Raw genomic sequence first — 18,966 nt, 5'->3', positions numbered from 1 at the left:
ACCCAACACGTTGCATTGACGGTAATGCAAAAAGTGAAAAAGATGGAAGCAGGTGCTACTCCTCGGCTTATAGCAGAATCGTACGGAATTGTGACACAATTGTATATGATATACGGAAAAATAAAGACAAGCTGTTGAAATTTTACAGCAACATGGTTCTAACAACGGAAATCTTTGCATGAGGAGAAATCGGCAAACCTCGATGCTGTGTACATATAATACAATGAATAATATAATAAATTTATATATGTAATAATAATTTAATGCATATAATAAATTATTGCAATAATGTATTTAATAATTTAATAAAATGTATCTAATACGCCTTATTTATTTTACACTTTTAGTCTGAATATTGTGATTTATCTTTACTGTCCTTTGCTGTACTACTTTTTCCGTATTTCTTTAATTAATCGGCTTCAATTTCCACCGCTCAGGATCACACAGTTGCATCGCCATATTGAAAATTACCCGTGATCCTTCAGAAGTAGAACTTTCGTCTGATTGGTTGATCTCTACGTGGAGCACGGCTCCAAACGAAACATTTTCGGAAAGTTTCAAATAGCCGGGACAGGTTTCGCCTAGCTAGACGAAACAATTCTCGGAAGCCTTAAACCAGAGCTACTAGAATGTCGTTTCTCGGAAATGTCCCGCCTATCCGAGCGCATAGCTAGAAGCGATATGGCCATAAGGTGTAGAGGAAAACACCTGACAAGGTAAAACGAAACTAACTATAGTTTGAAATTAGAATTTATTAATTAATTAGAATGCCTATTTAACTCTATTAACTGCTCAAAATCGAACTCAACAGAAATTATGCAACTAACTGTTTGCGAGTGTAATTTCCATTAGCCTTGAGCCAGTAATAAGTTTAGAGCTTTATTAATTATCAATCAAAATGAAATTAAAATCGAAACTAACCCACTCTGAATTAAGATTTTGTCCTGAATACATCACACTTTGCTTCGAATGAATATTTAAAATCGGCCACGAATGCAAAAGCTTTTACTATTTTGTGCTTCAACATCTATGAGGATTCCCACATTGTTACATACATACAGTTATTTATATATATTACTTTTTAATGTGTTTTATAAATTTTACAATAAAAATATACAAAATGTTGATAAATAACAAAACTAAGTAGTTTTTTATATTCATAAAATCAACCTAAATACTTAACAGCTAGATAAAAGGTTGATCGCATTCTTCCTCAAAACTATGAAAATCTCCCGCTGGTTGAAAACCCCTGGGTTAGTGGTAAGGTGAGAGGTGATAAAAACTTACATCTATCCTCTCAGATGTTTTCCCATAAAAATTGGATAGAGTGCCCTTTTCACATGGATGCAATTCAGTTCCACACTGTGCTGCAAGCTGGACAATGCTCTTGGTGTTGAGACAGCTAAGTAATTAAAGGGTTTGATCATTTCTGACAAAAGCATTAAGTAGCAAATGTCTGGCCATTTGGAAAACAATAAATTCATAATTTGTGACAACTGCGCTTTCTCCGGAAACACAGAAAATAATTTCAGTTGAATAAATACACAATTTTGTGAAAAAAATTCTAAATTTTAATATAAAGACATCCAAATATTGAACATTTCAAGTAAGCTAAAATCTGCCTATGAACATGTCAGATCTGTCAATAGTGATAACTTGACAAAACCAGCCTTTTACAACAATTCTAAATTTTGTATCAGGCAGAGTCCAAACGGAAATGTGCAAAAGGTTTTAAATTGAAATAAAGATACAATGACTGCTTTATTTTGTAGAAATGCTTTTGAGTTTCATAAGCCCACCAATATCCAAGTGGTTTAGACCACTGAATACTGGTAGTTCAACCCCCAGGTACGAATTTCCCTTACACGGTTCGTACACATTTCCTTACATGAAAATTAAGGACTTTTAAGGACCATCAAAGAAAAAATTAAGGACCTATCAGCAAACAAAAAAACGAATAGAATAAAGCAATTATCCATACAACCGACTTCATGCTTGTAATTTCACTTTAAGAAACTAACAGAGTGTATTATGCACTATTATTAAATTCAATTTAATACTTACCATAAAACAATTTTGAAAATTAAACTAACTCTCTACAAGTTATGAAGTAGATAACATTAAATTAGGAACATAATTTCTTGAAAAACATGTATAAGTGTATTTTACACTAATAACAGTCACTATTTTAGAGATTTAATGATTATTATTTAAATTATTTGATATTTATTTAAACACAGTCAACTACTATTATAATCACAATGTAAGAATATTTTGCAGATTAAAATAACTGATTTGTAAACATACAATTTATTTCCTTGGTTTTTTGAAAGATACTAGAATAATAAACTGTACAATAAAAGATACAAAACATTTGTGCTTTTTTAAAATCTGAAATCTTTTCAGCTATTTTAACATCTAATTTATTTATGTCTATTTCCTTTTCTTTAACTATTCTTCTAAGTTCATTTGCTTTGATAAACAAATCAATGTTCCTGCTGGTCTCAGCTTCATCTGCTAAAGCATCTACTTCTTCATTAATATATTTAATGTCCCTTTGAAGAAATTTTTTCTTCTGCTTCATATAATCAATTTCTTCCTCAATAATATTTTTTTTCCTCTTTGAATTTTCAAATTTAGTTAAAAGATTTTTGTTCTTCTAAATACTGCATATATTTAGACCTTGCAGAAGCTGCTGCTGATCTCATTTCTTCATTAATTTCGATATTAAGAACACCTCCGAATTTTCTATCATATAGTAGGTAGCATTTAATGTTATCAAATTTGTCCATGTCCAGTTTGATAGCATTAACTGAATTATAATATTAGAAAAACATACCCTCCAAAATAGCAACAGAATTTAACTGATTTAATATAACTAGAGACATACAAATAGGTACTCTTTCTGTGAACAATCTAATAATTATACTTTCAAGAAAGTATAATTATTAGATGGTTCAGGAAAACAAAATTATTAAATGGATTGAAAGTGATGAAAATAAGCCCATCTATACAAGAGCTAATGTCATAATTCAAAGATGTGAGTCTATACAGAATATATAGTATATATATATACATACATGAATCTGCAGATAGTAAATGAAATTATTTAACTGTGATCATTTAGCATGGAGTCTGATGAAATTTTAAATACATTTGTAAAATATGCTTAAATAATACAGTAAACCCTCTCCTAATGTCTTCTGAAGATGACCAAAAACATAAACAAACAATGGTACTGGTTATTATAAATCTAGAGATGAGGGCTCATTAATCTTATTGAAGTCATTAAACAGGCAGCAGGTGATTATTAAAATCTCTTACTTAACTATTAAACTAAACATATTACACAATTTACATTTTTATCTAAAAGTTAAATTTTTTATCATACTTCCAGTTACTTTTATGACAAAAATTAAGCATTAATTCAACAAGATTTGCCTGCTTGTTTGTTTAACTGAATATACTTAAACACATAAGAGCTTTCTATTCAGTACTGTATTATGAAACAACTTTCAATGATTTATCATATTTTTATAGTGTTTCAGTTCCTGTCCAAGCAAATGGTACTGTATAACAACTAAAGTATAAAAAGCATGCCTAAAGCAGCCATTTTTGTCTTTTTTATTAATACAACTGATCACATTGATTTTGAAGTTGACACTTCAACATACTTAAGCATTTATTAAAAAAGAAAAAAATTAGTAAATTTTATTATTCCAATTTTAAGTGATTAAATATTTGAAAACAAATTTTTAAAAATTTGTACGTTTAGAAATATGACTGAAAGTTACTGAATTTACAGCTAGTAGTCTGTCTAATATTAGAATGGATGACTAATTCAAAGAATGGAGTTTTTCAAATTGCTATTTAATTTTGTTTCCATTTTACATGAAAGATCTGTTTTCTATATTCAAAAATATTATTACTTAAGAGTACTTTACTTAAGAAAAAGAGTAGCTTAGAGAATTGCACTAATTTAGCAATTTATATTTTATTGCTATAGTATTTGCTATGTAGCTTTAAAATCAATTCATAATTTAATTCCAACAATATGCAAATCAATACTTGTGATATTCATTCATTTTTTAATGTAAGCAAGCAAAATTTCAATTTAAAAAACATCCAACATGCAAATTCAATAAAATAAAATTTTTATACAGGGCAATTCTAAGATATCTGTAAAAAACATGTATATAGGTAGGTAGAACAGATTTTGTAACGGAAATGTGTGCATGGAAATGGCATATGCAACTGGCATGCAAGGAAGGTATTAATGATACAGCATTTATATGCAAACAGATAGAAGAATACTAGAAAAAAGTTGAGGTAAATTATCTTGTCAAAAGATTTCTGTTTTTGTCTATAGACAGGCCCGCACCAAGCCTAATTGTCACTGTTGTGTAAATGTCTAGCTCGCTAGACATTTACACTAGCTCGCTAGACTCGCTAGACATCGCCTTTTGCTTATGGTTAACATTTAAAATGAAGCAGTATAAACATAATATGAAAAAAAAAAAATATGTATCTTTTAATTTGTCTAAATATGCAAACATTTTGTGCTTTGTTAAAACCCACACTCTATTTATTGAAGAATTATACATACATTTATGTTATAAAAAGCCGCCCAACCTGTTAGCGTTGCTGACTGCGGTGCCGATGGGCCCAGGTTCTAATCTCAGAGAAGGCATGAATGTTTTTAAATGTAAAATGTCCATGCGGCATGGGGGCACTCTAAATATGCGAAGCGAAAGTCCTCTCAAAAGTTTGGTGGTAGGGGAACAGGAGAGGGAGATGCTCGGACCCGTACCCCCAGGATGCTCTTCATCAAAATTGGGGGCGAAATTGAGCTAAAACGCACTGTCATCTGTAAGGTGCTCAAGGCTGTTGCCAATGACAGGCGTATCTTCTGCTCCTTTCCGTGGTTACAGTAACAAGTTATTTGAAAGAAATAATAATTTTTTAAAGTGTATAGAAATGATCACAGAATTTGTCCCTATCATGTCTGCATATATTTCAAACTAAAAAACAAATATGCTTCATTACCTTGAAGATAAAATTCAATATGAAACAATTAGATTATTAGGGAATAATATAAAGCAAATTATTTTAAGTAAGGTCAAATGGCCAAAGTATTTTTCTATTTTACCTGATTGTACCCCGATGCCAGCCATCAAGAACAATTATTAATTTGTATGAAGAATTTAAATTAGAAAGGTTAATTTAGAAAGTACAGATATGAGTGAAGCAGAAAGGTTTTTAGTATTATGTGTTTTTATGGTATTTTTCCTTGATAGCAGCATCAACATGGACTAGCATCTCGCTGAACACCTTACTGTCATGGGTTTTACCCTTTCCCAGATACTCTTTGTGGATGACAACCCCACCAGATACAAAGCATGATTTTTTTGTTAGTCAAATTGTGCTTTGGGATGCTGCCAACTGGCTCACCAGGCACAGACCAACCTTTTCAGCCTGTGTTGTTGACGTAAATCCACTTTTCACAGGGTTCGTACACATTTCTGCACACGGAAATTATGTACTTCAAATGGACTTTTAAGGACCATAAATGAAAAAAATTACAGACCTATGAGCAAATGGACACATGATTACATTCAATTAAAAATATTATTCTATGCCTGAATTTTACTTTTGTAATACCACCCTAAAAATAAAACAGATACCTAAGTAGTATGCATTATTACTAAACATGAATTAACATAATTATTATTAAGTTTGAGAATAAAATAAACTTTATGCAATTTATCAAGTAGCATTATATATTTTACACTTATAATTAGTTGGACATATTTGAAAGAAGATAAGCGACATTTACGTTTTCCTACTAGTTAGCTTTATGTTGAATTTTTTTTTTTTTTTTTTTTTTTTTTTTTTTTGTCTTATTTTGTCACATACTTGGTCAGTCTAGAGGTTTAGTAAATAGCAGGTATTAGATTTTATGTCAAGCGGAATAGGTTAAAATTATATAGGTAAGTAATAAAATTACATAGGAAGTAAGATCATAATCAGCATAATTCATAACAAAAGACTGAATGTTGTCACTGTTGCTGATTGTCCAGAGAGAGCCATTCTGATTCGAACAAACCTCAAAGGCCTGATGTAGGCACGGTTGGCAAGTGTTGAAATTTGGTCAGGCCCTGTTTGATGCAGTTAGTGTCATAGCTTTGTGTAGAGTTCCAGAGGTTGTAACCCAGTTAACATACTTTAAGGTCCCAATAAGCCATTAAAGTACCAGAGGTGATAAGCTGTTTTGTATTATTTTAAGTTTCATTAGATGCAAAGAATAAGTTTTACTTGAATTTTTACATTTTTGTGTTTTATCTTGTGACCACGGTGGGTATTAATGAACGGCAATAGTTCTCTTTAATATGTAGAGATAATTTTTAAGGGTAAGCAGTGAATTATAAATGATTAAATTAGGTAATTAGATAACCTTAGTCATTATGGATTTACATGGCCACTATTAAATTTTATTTTTTAACAATATTTGTTAAAAAAAGCCCTATTAAAATCGCAATCTAATAGAATTTCAGAGTTTAAAATACATGTAATTTATGACATTGATTCTTAAACAATATTAGGATAACGCATTAAAAGCTACAAAACATTTATGTTTTGTAACAACAACACTCAACAAAATATTTATTCATCATTTTAATTTGAAGCCTTCGTAAACAATTTGGCTAGTTTATATTGATTTCCTTCTCTTTACGCATCTTTTCTAACAATGAGAAATTTGTCTCAATATGCAAACCAATGCTCTCGCTAGTTTCTGCATGCTTTATCTCCTAACTTATCAACCTCTCCACAATGTACCTGTGAGGGTTTACTTGATTTAGTAAAAGTTAAATAGTCCCAAACCCCAGACAGGCATGAAGGAAATTATTGCTATGTTTGAAAGTAACTACAATATCAGACAAAGGTTTAAAAAAGCCTCTTATTTAAAAAGAACTTAGAACATAAAGGCATGTTCTGATGCTAACAAAATCAATTACAGCTCATGGTGACATAATTAAACAAGAGCAGTCAAATTGAAACTAAAAATGTGGACTAGTGGTCAAAGATTATACAATTTAATTTAAATTTAATCTGACTCAGTAACTCTATCATTGGAGGAAATCGAAATGGGAAATTATAGTAAAGGCTGAAATCCTAAACAATTGGGTAATTTACATAATAACTGCACATATCTTTGAAGAATAATTTTCTTTATGTATTCAGTTTCTTTCTTCAACACGTTTCCTTTTCATTTTAGAATTTTTGGATTTAATTAAGGATTTCTGTTATTCTAAAAAGCACTAAATGCATTCAGAATGTACAGAAAAAGCAGCTAATTTGATTTCTTCAGTAATATGAACATTTAGAAGAAATTTGAAATATATATGGTAAAGGCCAGTTACAGAACTGATGTGGCAGAATTTTTAGAATTTAGTGACACACCGAACAACAAAATCTAGAAATGGCAAAACTTTTAGAATTTAGAGCAAGCATTGGAAGCAGAATTTAGGATCCACAGAGATTTCATCAGGTGGGAAAATGTTTAGTGTATGATGCATTAAGACATACTAGATGAAGCTTTTAAGTTTTCAATTTCTTTATTAATAAAACAACTCCCTTTCTATAATGCCTACCCAAGTTATACGATTAGAAGCATTTTTGATATTTTCCATGCTTGCAAGTGAAAAGTAAAGGAAATAAAGGGAAGATAAACTTGTTAAGAAAAAGTTTCTAGTACAGTAGAAGTCCAGAAATCCACAACGCTTGGGACCAGAGGTTATGCGGATTTCAGGACAGAAAAGATAATATTCAGACTAAAAGTGCAAAATAAATAAGGCATATTAGATACTTAATTAAATTATTATATACACTAATAGAATAATTAATTATATGAATTAAATTATTATTACATATATAAACTGATTATATTATATTTTTCATTTACATTAGACTCCTCTATTTTTAAATCAGCATGAATCTGCTTCCCCTTTTCTCTCAGGAGTAGTCCTGAAATAGGTACCCCATCACTCCGTAGCTACTGGAACCACTTGTACATACATCAAGGTTTGCCGATTTCGCCTCACGTAAAGATTTCTGGTTTCGGATTCCTGTGTTAGAATCACTGTTGCTGTAAAATTTCAACAGCTTTTCTTTCTTGTTCCATATATCATGCACATTCCATGTGGCTATTCCATACGATTCTGCTAGAAACCGAGCAGTAGCACCGGCCTCCATCTTTAGCAGAATTTCCACTTTTTTTAATTACCGTTGATGCAATGTGTTTACGTTTTTCAACGTTGCAAGCAGTAAAATCACGAGTGCGTTTCTTATCTGTCATTATATTAAAAAGTGCTGAAATTTTAAAAATATTCTTAATTTATCCACAAAATATCCAGATTAAAAAAAATACATCACTAAACAATCTCGTGAAATAACAAAGCTCAGAAAGTACAACAACGTGAAGCAAGAACTTGAAGTTGAAGAACTTGAAGAAGTGTTGAGTTAATCGTCTGCTTTTTTACCTCGATGCAGATCGGAATGGAAAAAACTTTTGTCATGACAATAATTTGGCATTTCCATTACGACTCATTATTATTTGGTAATTATGAGGAAGTATTTTTTCTTTGATATTTCGTACTCCAAGTTGCGGTTTCCCGGAACCTATAAACTGAATGTTTATATTTTGAGAGGCAAGTTGGATTTCAGAAGTTGGCGGATTTAAGGTCAGTGGATTTTCGGTATTTGACTGTATCAGGAATAAAACTTTCAAATATTATGTTTTCATTGTTCTTCCAGATGTTCTCCAAAAAGTAAGAAATTCATCGCAAACATTCTGTAAAATACATCCATTACGTATTGATACCATGGAGATATTTTTCATTTTGTCACATATTTCTCGAATCTTCTAGAATTGTGGGTTTATAAATCTTGCCTTCAAATCCTTCTAAATTTTTCAAGCTGCAATGTCTAAAGTACTAAAGAAAAATTATCCAATTCTGTAACAGCAAAAGCCAGAAATATTTCAGGAAAAAGCGTAAAATTAATTTTATAGAGAAAACTGATGCATTTTCTGAGAATTTTGAATATTCTGAGACAATTAAACACTTAATATGAAAAAATTAAAAAGAAGACATTTTTAATTAATTACATAGCTAATTTTGCTTTTGCTAAGATTTGTTTCGTAAATTATGTTTTATAGCATTATACTTTGTTATTTTTCAGCTTCAAAAATTCTGATATGTACACCACATGACTTCCTTGTATGGAATATTAAATTATACGCATTTTTTCTTGCATTTCATTTAAACGTATTTCATTGAATTAAATTTACTTCGCCAACAGCGCATAAACCACAGTAGAATAAATGTATTCTTTAAAATTCATTCTATTTGTTTATCATAGCGACATTCTGCCACTAGGTTCACTTAACAGTATTATATTTCGTTCATATTCTAACTCAGAATGCACAAAATTTACATCATTTAAAGAATTATCTAATCGTTGCCACATGTTCTATTCAAATACTATAATAAAGCTAGCGATGTATAAAAGAAATTAAGCAAACAAAACAAAAAAAGAAACAGTTTTTCACAGACAACTGAGTATTTCTCATTTAATTAATTCAGTTCTCACTTCGCGATAAGGCAAAAATACATAAAAACTCAAAACATCTGTATTAAAAATTAGGAAGTAAATCTTAAACACTTATTTCCTCGAAAAAGTTCCAGAAAGGATTAAGCATGATTTAATTGGCAGTAATAAATGAAGGCGTTATCTTTGTTGTTGCGAAGCTAATTTTCTCTAGATTGGCAACAAATCCACTAGTCTGCTGTTTCAAATGTAAACAATCAATAGCCGCCATTAAAAAAAAAAAAAAAAAAGCTTAGCGGCACTTAAACAACTTTAAAATTATTGATAATTCTAAAAATATTGCATAGAGATTTACTAAAGGCATAAAAACCTTAACCGGAAGATAAGAACAACATAATTCAATCATTTTTAAACCAAAAAATGTACAATTTACAAACATATAACAGTAAAGAAACTGAGATCACTGAGCTGGGTAACAGAGTGGATATATATATATAAATATATTTATATACGTTTGGTGCGGCCGATTGCAACCAAAATACGAGGTGCACCTCTACATGTTATAGCAGTCCTATATACAAAATTTCAACATTCTAAGGCTACTCGTTTTCGAGTTATGCGAAATACGTACGTACGTTCGCACAGACGCCACGAAAAATTCTCTTCAGAATTAATTTTAAAGCAGTTTTTATAATTTTTTTGAAGGAAACAAGTATTTTATTCTGTCCTTATGTACAGATATCATGCAAAAACATCGTTAAATTGCATTCGATAGTGGTCAAAATGGATATTTTTGTTGAAATATGCTGCCTGAAACTTTTCGCGATTACAATACTTCCTTTTTACTTCGTACAAGGAAGTAAAAATTGTATAATAAGTTGCCAAAATGAAACTTTATAATATGACAGCAAACAATAAAAATGCTTTATTTTAATGTTATTGCCAAAATGAAACTTTATAATATGACAGCAAACAATAAAAATGCTTTATTTTAATGTTATTTTTTAAATTTCAATATGTTACCATTATTTTAATGAAATTTATCAATGTTTTAATGTTTTAAAAAAAATAATTGAAAAATTTTCAGATCTCGGAACTAAAAATGTTCTTTAGAAACTGATCTTAAAATCGCCAAAATGTTGACAATTCACCAAATTTAGAACTGTTTAATAAAAGAATTCATGTCCCCAAAAGCAAAAACTTGTTTAAGAGCTCTTTATTAGAAAAAATGAATTTTGAAAAGCTTATGTTTCACTTCTTGCTTAGAAACTCGAGTATCCCATCATTTATATTAGAAATAGAAACAATTTATAACCCAAGAACCCACTCAAAAGATAACCATATATGTCAATGAATCGACAAAAATATTCCTCCAAAATGCTAATTCACACTCAAAATGGCAGTCATAAAAACAGACAGAAATTTCAGATACTTAAAATTAAGGAACTTCTGCTGATTTTGGCCAAAATTAAGGACCGTATGAACGCTGTTTCATCAAAAGTGACGATATGGTCCAGAATTTTTTCCTTGCATTTGAGTCAGCTCATGTGGTACCCAGCAACCGGATAGAGCGCTTCGCTTCTTGATTGTCATAGTCATCGTTTCTGAACTTTCGACACTAAATCTTCACAGTGTCACATGATACAACAATTAGTACCTAAAGCTATACACAAGATTTGGTTACATTCATTAGCTGACTTTCTGCAACAGAACTGAAAGTAAATAATAGTTCTAATCTGGTAGAGTGATAGTTCCATTTCAGACACCTTTTACTCAATGATACTTTTTATACAAATTTCACAACACAGTGTTCTCAAGTCTCTTTCTTTTGAACGACAAAATCACTTGACAAAATATGATGAAACACCACAAAGCGAACTGTTTGCGTAGATGATATTTGCAGTGGCAGGAAACTTTTGCTAATATTTTACTTTTGAAGTTGTTTAATACTTTCTGTGAATCAGAGTTTCATTTTATAGTAAACACGCATGTCTACAAATTTTTTGTTTCAGAAAAATGCCTGCTTTTAGATATATATTCCAGTCTTTAAAAATTAAAATTAAAAATTAATTTTGAGCTTATGAACTTAAAATGTGCAAAGAATTTACCTTTTCACAATTTTTCAGACACTGAGACTTTTATCCTCTAATACGTTTTTCCATCGGACTTTTGTTTAACAGTATTTAATGTTCTACCTTCATGCAGGAACTTTTATCTGAAAATATCCCTTCAGTCTAATACAGTAGGACTTTTTTTGAACGAGGAAGGAGGGTAAATGTGTGGTTTGCAGTTCCTGGAGAAAATGTTAAAATTTTTTCCGGTAAAGTAAACATATTTTTAATATAATTTTAGTTAATACTTCACAAAATAAGAAGCACAATTTCATTGACTTGTAGATTAACACTGTCAACAGACAGAAAAAAGTAAACCTGCAAGAAATTCAAAAGTCAGAGAAAAAAAAAAAAAAACAACCTTTTAAAATATTTCAACTTTAACAGTTTAAGTAAAACAACACACACATAACAACAAAAACAAACCTCACATGCATTAAACTAACTATATAATTGGCTTACAAAAAAGCTTATCTGGTTGATGCAATTTCAACTAACTAATTTAAGACTTTTTACGGCTACAGTCATCCACAGCTAAAGAAATTACATGTTTATTTCATTGCAAATTAAGAAAGTACAATCCAATTGACTTCAAAACGTTTTTCTTTTCATTTCACATCACAAAAACATAGTTCTCTCCTTATTCCAGATGGAATGCTAAGCTTGTGTGCATACAATGATGTCCAGTCTATAGTAAATAAACATGTCATGTCAAATGAACCACTTTAAGGTTTTGGGAGATTATTAAAGTTCTATAAAATTTATCAAGGTGGTGTATAATGATGTCCATTTACAAATATAAACATGTCGTGTAAAATCAACAACTTCATGGTTTTGGAAATATTGTGGTTTCCGTAACATCATGCAAACAACACATGGTATCTTGCTCGCAGGCATTCAATGGCGCAACCTGCAGTAATTTCAGGTAATTAAGAATTTGAGCACTAGAATTTAAGGTAAATACTTAAGGCTTGTATTTAATGTATATTTTGAAAGACAATGCTATTCAAAATCGACATTCAATTTGTAACTGTTTTTAACTTTTCATGCAGCATAATCAAAAGTTACTGTATGTAAAATGCTGTAATTTCTCAAAGTGAGTCAAATACATAAACTACTCTTTATTCATGACAACTAATAATTCACATCACATTAAACTACATAAATGCCAAGAATTTCAGTATCTTTATGAAAAATATGAGTAACTTACAAGTGCGAAAAATGTAAAATTGCTCAATACACAAGTATGAAGATGAAATATGTTCGGTGTAAGATAACATTGATATTACAATCATTATTTCAAAATACTCAAAGTTCAGTCAAATTTAAGTCATTCCATATCTCAAAATACTAAATTACAAGAGCACAGGTGTTTAATATTCAATCAATAATATATAATATTTATAAAAAAATCTTCCATTTAAATAATGTAATAAAAATTTTGTTATTAATCTGCCTACAATCCAAATTTACACTGCATATGAATATTGAAAACTTTCCAAATTCTTAGTCCATAATATGAAAACCTTTGAGCAGCACACTCACTTTCATTCAGTCGTAAGATTAACTGCCATTTCATATACACTATATCTTGTTGCACAAAATATTTTGCTTTCTTATTCTCTTCAGTGGTCTACATAGCATTCTAAGGAATGGAAGGTTATGAGAACAAAGTAAGCAGTTATATAAATCTAGCTAATAAATGGTGTATAAAATACAACTCTTCATAAACTGATATCCAAACAGCTTAGCCGTTCAGAGGGTTAAGTTCCATTTACACAGTTATTGCAACTCATTTGGCTTTAAACATACAATCTGATTTGACAAATGGACCTAAATTCAAATAAAGACATGTATGTTTAGTATCATAAATAAAAACATGATTTTAATAATAAATTATTGTGGTTTCTGAGTTCCTTTCTTTCCAATCAAAGATTTGTGAATATGTGGAATAACACCTGAAAATAAAATATTAAACATTAGAAAGTTACTTTAATACAAGCAGAAAATCTGAATATGTCCCATAATAATATTTGCATATATTTCTATTGCACATATATATATATAATCCATTTAGATATTTTCTTTATTTGATTAATTACAAAAACTTTTAAAAGTCAAACCTTAAATTATATTAGAAAATATATATTTCAATTCTTATTACTTTGGTGTTAAGCAAACAATTAATTGAGAGCATTAGAATTACCAGTTTTTATATCAGGAATGATAATAACTAAAATTACAGTTCTATGGTTTAAATAGCATATCTATTATTGTTAACTTACCACCACCAGCAATTGTGGCTTTTATCAAAGAATCTAATTCTTCATCACCTCGAATAGCAAGTTGCAAATGTCTGGGTGTGATACGTTTCACTTTCAGATCTTTACTAGCATTTCCAGCCAACTCTAGTACCTTAAAATTATTGAGATCATTAATATTTAAGAAGAGAGAAAAATCAAAACTAAATTAAATATTGCATATGACAGAATGTTATCTTGCATTTTAGAGGTAAAGAACTGATCTCATAATGAAAATTAATGCTAATAAAGGCAAACATATAACTAAGTACAACTCTGATAATCTGCCGCCACTTAATCATTGAATGTCTGTCATTTGCACTTGATTTTAAATGTTAAAAAAAATTTTCAAATTCAGTTTTCAGAAAATTCATCATGGCAAAGATATTTCCATATTAGTGTAACCACTGTGCCACAGTTTGGTGATTTCTTACAGAAAAAAAAAGATGGATGATTCATAATTGCAAAAAAGTTACTTATTACATATGCACATACTATTTCATATACAGTCAAAAGTCCTTAATCCGGACTCGTCGGGAATTCAGCGATTCTGGATTATCGGTTTTTCTGGATTATAGATCATCAGTTTAAATCTGGTAAGATGGCATGCAGAAATTATAAAATTAAAAATATGAAACCGTAATTTATGAAATAAAAAGCAATTACGATCTAAAGGGTATCAAAATTTACAAAAAAAAAGCTTAATATTTATTTGTGTTGGAAAATATAGCTTATTTTTAAACCTTTTACTGCATCATCTCTCCTCCTTGAAATGTTTATTTAGTTTAGTCCTTATTTTAATGTAATATAGTAGTTACTTCTACTTCTTTTTCTTGCTGCCACTGTTTGCATTGAGAACGGACTGTTTCAACCTAATTGAGATGCAAAAACGAAACAATGTTACGTCATCTGAAAAGCCGATTCGTGCTGATAGCTGATTGGTTGCCGTGAGATGACGTCATTCCTACTTCTGCTATAAGTATCTCGCGTCGCTCTGGCTCAACCCTTCTAGTTCCTGGTTTCCCGGCAAGTGAGTGAGCGGTTTCCAGCCCCTTCAAAAGGATGCATGCAGTCCGGTGAATAAAAATGCCTTGATTCCGGTTTGCGAGATGATGGTTCCAGAGGCTACCATTCGAGTGACTGCCGTGGGTGGCATCCATGTTCTTCAATGAAGGCGGAATTAAAAATACGTGAACGGCGATTCCTTGTGCAAACGGAGTTAGGCCGGTTTTAAGTGTTTTCAAGAACTTCATTTAAATTTTCAGGTGTTTTTCTTGACCACTGATTATGGACTTATTGAATGGGTAGCCAGCTTTATTTTTAGGCCGCATAATTACTGTTTAGGACATTTTTGTTTGTATAGAATGCCAGTGTTTTGGAGACCAGGTAAAAATATTATTTGATGAATGATGATTATATTATATTTTTCCTAATACTCTAATATTGTTGACATTTATTTCCTGTGTTTTTATTTTTTATTATATTTTTAATAAATTGGTTAAGTTCAAAATCTTTTATTGTCTTCAATGTCTGCACAACATATCTCAGGGAGCTTTGATTGCTACTACTGCTAAATGTTTAATTTCTTTAAACTTTGCTTTAGCATCATTTTGGTTATGGGCCACCAGCTCCTGAGTTATTTTTAGTGCAGACTTTTGAAGTTTAAAGTTAATTTAGGACTTAAGAGATTGGGGGACGGTTTTTGTTAAAATTCAAATATGGCTACTGTTAGTGTCATGCATAATATTGCTAAACTTGATGCATGTAATTATTTTACATGGTACAAAGATATGAAGTTTGTCTTGAATGAAAAAAATGCATGGCTTTTGGTCAAAGGTATTGAAAAATGTCCTGATTTAGATGATATTAAGGGTATTGCAAAAGAAATCATTGCCGACTATCAAAATAGAAGTCGATTGGCATTATCGTTAATTTATATGAATGTAAGCCCTGAGTATAGAAACTTGATATGTGAAATTCATGACCCAGTAGTGGCATGGAATACGCTTGCCAAATATTTCCAGCCAGATTATCGGTCAAGACATATGTCCCTGTTTTCAGAGTTCTTAAATTGTAAAATTAAGCCAAATGAAAGTATTAGTTTCTTTTCTTCTAGATTAAAACGCATAACTGAACAGTTAGCTGATATTAATCAGGCTGTAAGAGGCGTATATATATGTTTCCAGTTTCTTAGGTTCCTTCCAGATAAATTTGATCAAGTAGTTCAGAATATTTTGAGGTGGCCAGATGAAAAGTTCATTTTTAAAAATGTTGAACTTGAAATTCTAGTAGAGGAAACGCGTCTTAATTTAAGAGAAATAGATAGGGAAAACTCCAATAAGACTATAGAAGTTCAAAGTACTCACTGTGAACCCAAATTTAAGCAGATTAAAGGGTTCAAGTGTTATAAATGTGGCCGTCCAGGTCATATTCAAAAATACTGTAGAATGAGAGGTAACTTTTCCAGATCACCCTCACCTGCTTCTTCTGTTTCCTCAGCTGTGTCTAGTAGTAATAAAACATCTTCTAAGTGTAAGAATAAACCCAAGTTGAGTAAAAGTAAAAATAATTCCCATGCACAGTCCCATTTTATAGCTCAAGCCAATGTTAACAATGTGGAAGAAAATGATGATAGTTGGATTTTTGATACGGCTGCATCTCATCATTTTTGTAAAAATCGTGAATTGTTTGATACTTTTTCTCCTGTGAAAAATGAGAATATGCTAGTAGCTATTGATGGGATAACTTTTCCAATTCATGGGAAGGGTACTGTTAAAATGAAATTTGGGGATATGGTTATTTTGCTTAAAGATGTGTTATATTCACCTGAACTGAGACGAAATTTAATATCTGGACCTAGGGTGGATATCAATGGAGCAAGATTTTATGGTAAAAATGGGCAAATTAAAGTTACTGATGATGAGATTTCAACTTTATACAAGGCAAAGTTGATAGGAAGTAACTATCATGTATTCCCAAAAATAATCAAAAAGGGGGGCAAATCTGTAAAATTTGAGGCATCCACAGTTCAGCATAATAATAGTGAATAATGGCATGGTCGGTTTGGTCATATAAATTATGATACTATTGTCAGGACTAGTAAGAGACATTCAGTTCGAGGTCTTCCTGTGTTAAAGCACTCACCTAATTTGTTTTGTGAACATTGCCAAATCAATAAGCAAAGACAAATCTCCTATAGACCTTTAGAAGGTATTCAAGTAAAGAGACCGCTTGAAAGGGTTTTCTCTGATGTATGGGGACCTATTAACATTACAGGTAGGAATGGTGAACGTTATTTTGTTTCCTTTATTGACGAATATTCTCGTTTTGTGGTAGTATACCCCATTGTGGAGAAAAGTCAGGTGTTTGAAGTATTTGAAAGGCATATAGCACGTGCGGAAAGATCTTTGAACCTTAGATTGAAGTACTTTAGGACTGACAATGGGCGAGAATATGATAATGATCAATTCAGGTCATATTGTAATAAAAATGGTGTAAAGCACGAATTTACAGATGTCTATACTCCAGAACAGAATGGAGTTTGTGAGAGATTTAATCAGACAGCTCTCAATAATATGCGTGCAATCTTACACGATAGTGGAATGAGTTCCGAATTTTGGTCAGATGCAGTAATGTATTTTGCATATTCATTTAATAGAATTTGTCATAAGGGCCAAGATAGAACCCCATTTGAATTATACACTAAGCGGAAACCATCAGTACGTCATCTTAAGACATTTGGAACAATTGCCTATGTAGGAATTCCAAAGGCTAAAAGAAATTCTAAACTTGATCCAAAGGCAACAAAGGGCCGATTGATTGGGTACAGCGTACGAACAAAAGGGTACAAGATTTGGATGGAAAATGAGCAAAAGGTAGTAGAAACTCTAAATGCTACTTTTAAAGAGTCGATTGGAATGCAGAAAAGTGGCAGTGGAGCTGCACTGGGCACCCTACCTGATTTGGAATCTGAAGAAAGGGTAGAGTTCCAATCTACTGACACTCCAGTTGGCTATTTTCCTGAAATAGAGGAAAGAACCGATACCAATGTACCTTCTTCTACAATTGGCACCGACACTCAATCTACATTGAGACAAGTAACTTGGCTTCGTAAACCTGTTCCAAGGCCAGACGGCACTCGTACGGATGTGTATTATTTTGAGAGGGGGTCTAATCAAAGACTACGATCACCAAATGATGTAGAAAGGTATTGCACTGAACATAACATTCAGTATGATCCTACCTTGTTTGATTTCAAGGGAAGCAATACTTATAGTGGTGAAATCGACCCAACTGGTACTCCTTCAACGTCGTATACCAGAGATAGCTGACTAGATGTTTCAATTCCAAACACTTATAACCAGGCAATGAAATCTGCAGAAAAGCTTAAATGGATAGAGGCAATGGAAGAGGAAATGGTCAACATGCGAAAGCATAAGGTATGGCATCTTGTTCCACTTCCTAAAGACAAGACTCCACTAGGTTGCAGGTGGATTTTCAACATTAAACGTGACGAATTTGGAAACATTGTTCGTTTTAAAGCTCGTTTAGTGGCTCAGGGTTATCGGCAAATTAAATACGATACCTATGATGAAACCTACTCTCCTGTAGTCAACTTTTCAGTAATAAGGCTCTTTTTCTCCCTTTTAGTTGCACACCTTGAATGGGCAAATATACAATGTGACGTGAAAAGTGCCTATCTCTATGCTCCTTTATCAGAGGAAATTTACATGTCCCAACCTCAGGGTTTTGTGGAGCGAGATAAAGAAACTTTTGTGTGTCGCTTAGATAGAGCCTTGTATGGTTTGCATCAGAGTGGCCGATTATGGTACTACGAGTTGGATAGAACACTATGTAACCTAGGGTTCATCAAGTTTGAGTGGTGTAATTGTGTCTATCGTTTTAAAGATTTTGTCATTCTGTTGGTTTATGTTGATGATATAGTT

General features: G+C 31.4%; 1 protein-coding gene across 1 annotated transcript in view; it reads right to left on the bottom strand.

Moving 5' to 3' along the window:
- Positions 1-12,821: 12,821 nt before the first annotated feature.
- LOC118181524 (histone H2A.V) overlaps positions 12,822-18,966 on the bottom strand; it is a 51,049-nt gene continuing 44,904 nt past the window's right edge. Inside the window, exons 4-5 of the mRNA XM_085820656.1 lie at positions 14,006-14,135; positions 12,822-13,678 (exon numbers count right to left, since the gene is read on the bottom strand). Coding sequence (XP_085676782.1) covers positions 13,617-13,678; positions 14,006-14,135 — 192 coding nt within the window. The 3' untranslated portion in view covers positions 12,822-13,616. The remainder of the gene's footprint in view (positions 13,679-14,005; positions 14,136-18,966) is intronic.

This window comes from Stegodyphus dumicola, chromosome 7 (assembly GCF_044657685.1).
Source record: "Stegodyphus dumicola isolate Sdum_Otavi_A_Nest chromosome 7, ASM4465768v1".
NCBI lineage: Eukaryota > Metazoa > Arthropoda > Arachnida > Araneae > Eresidae > Stegodyphus > Stegodyphus dumicola.
The sequence above is the reverse complement of the archived record's forward strand: the minus strand, read 5'-3'. Positions and strand labels throughout refer to the sequence as shown.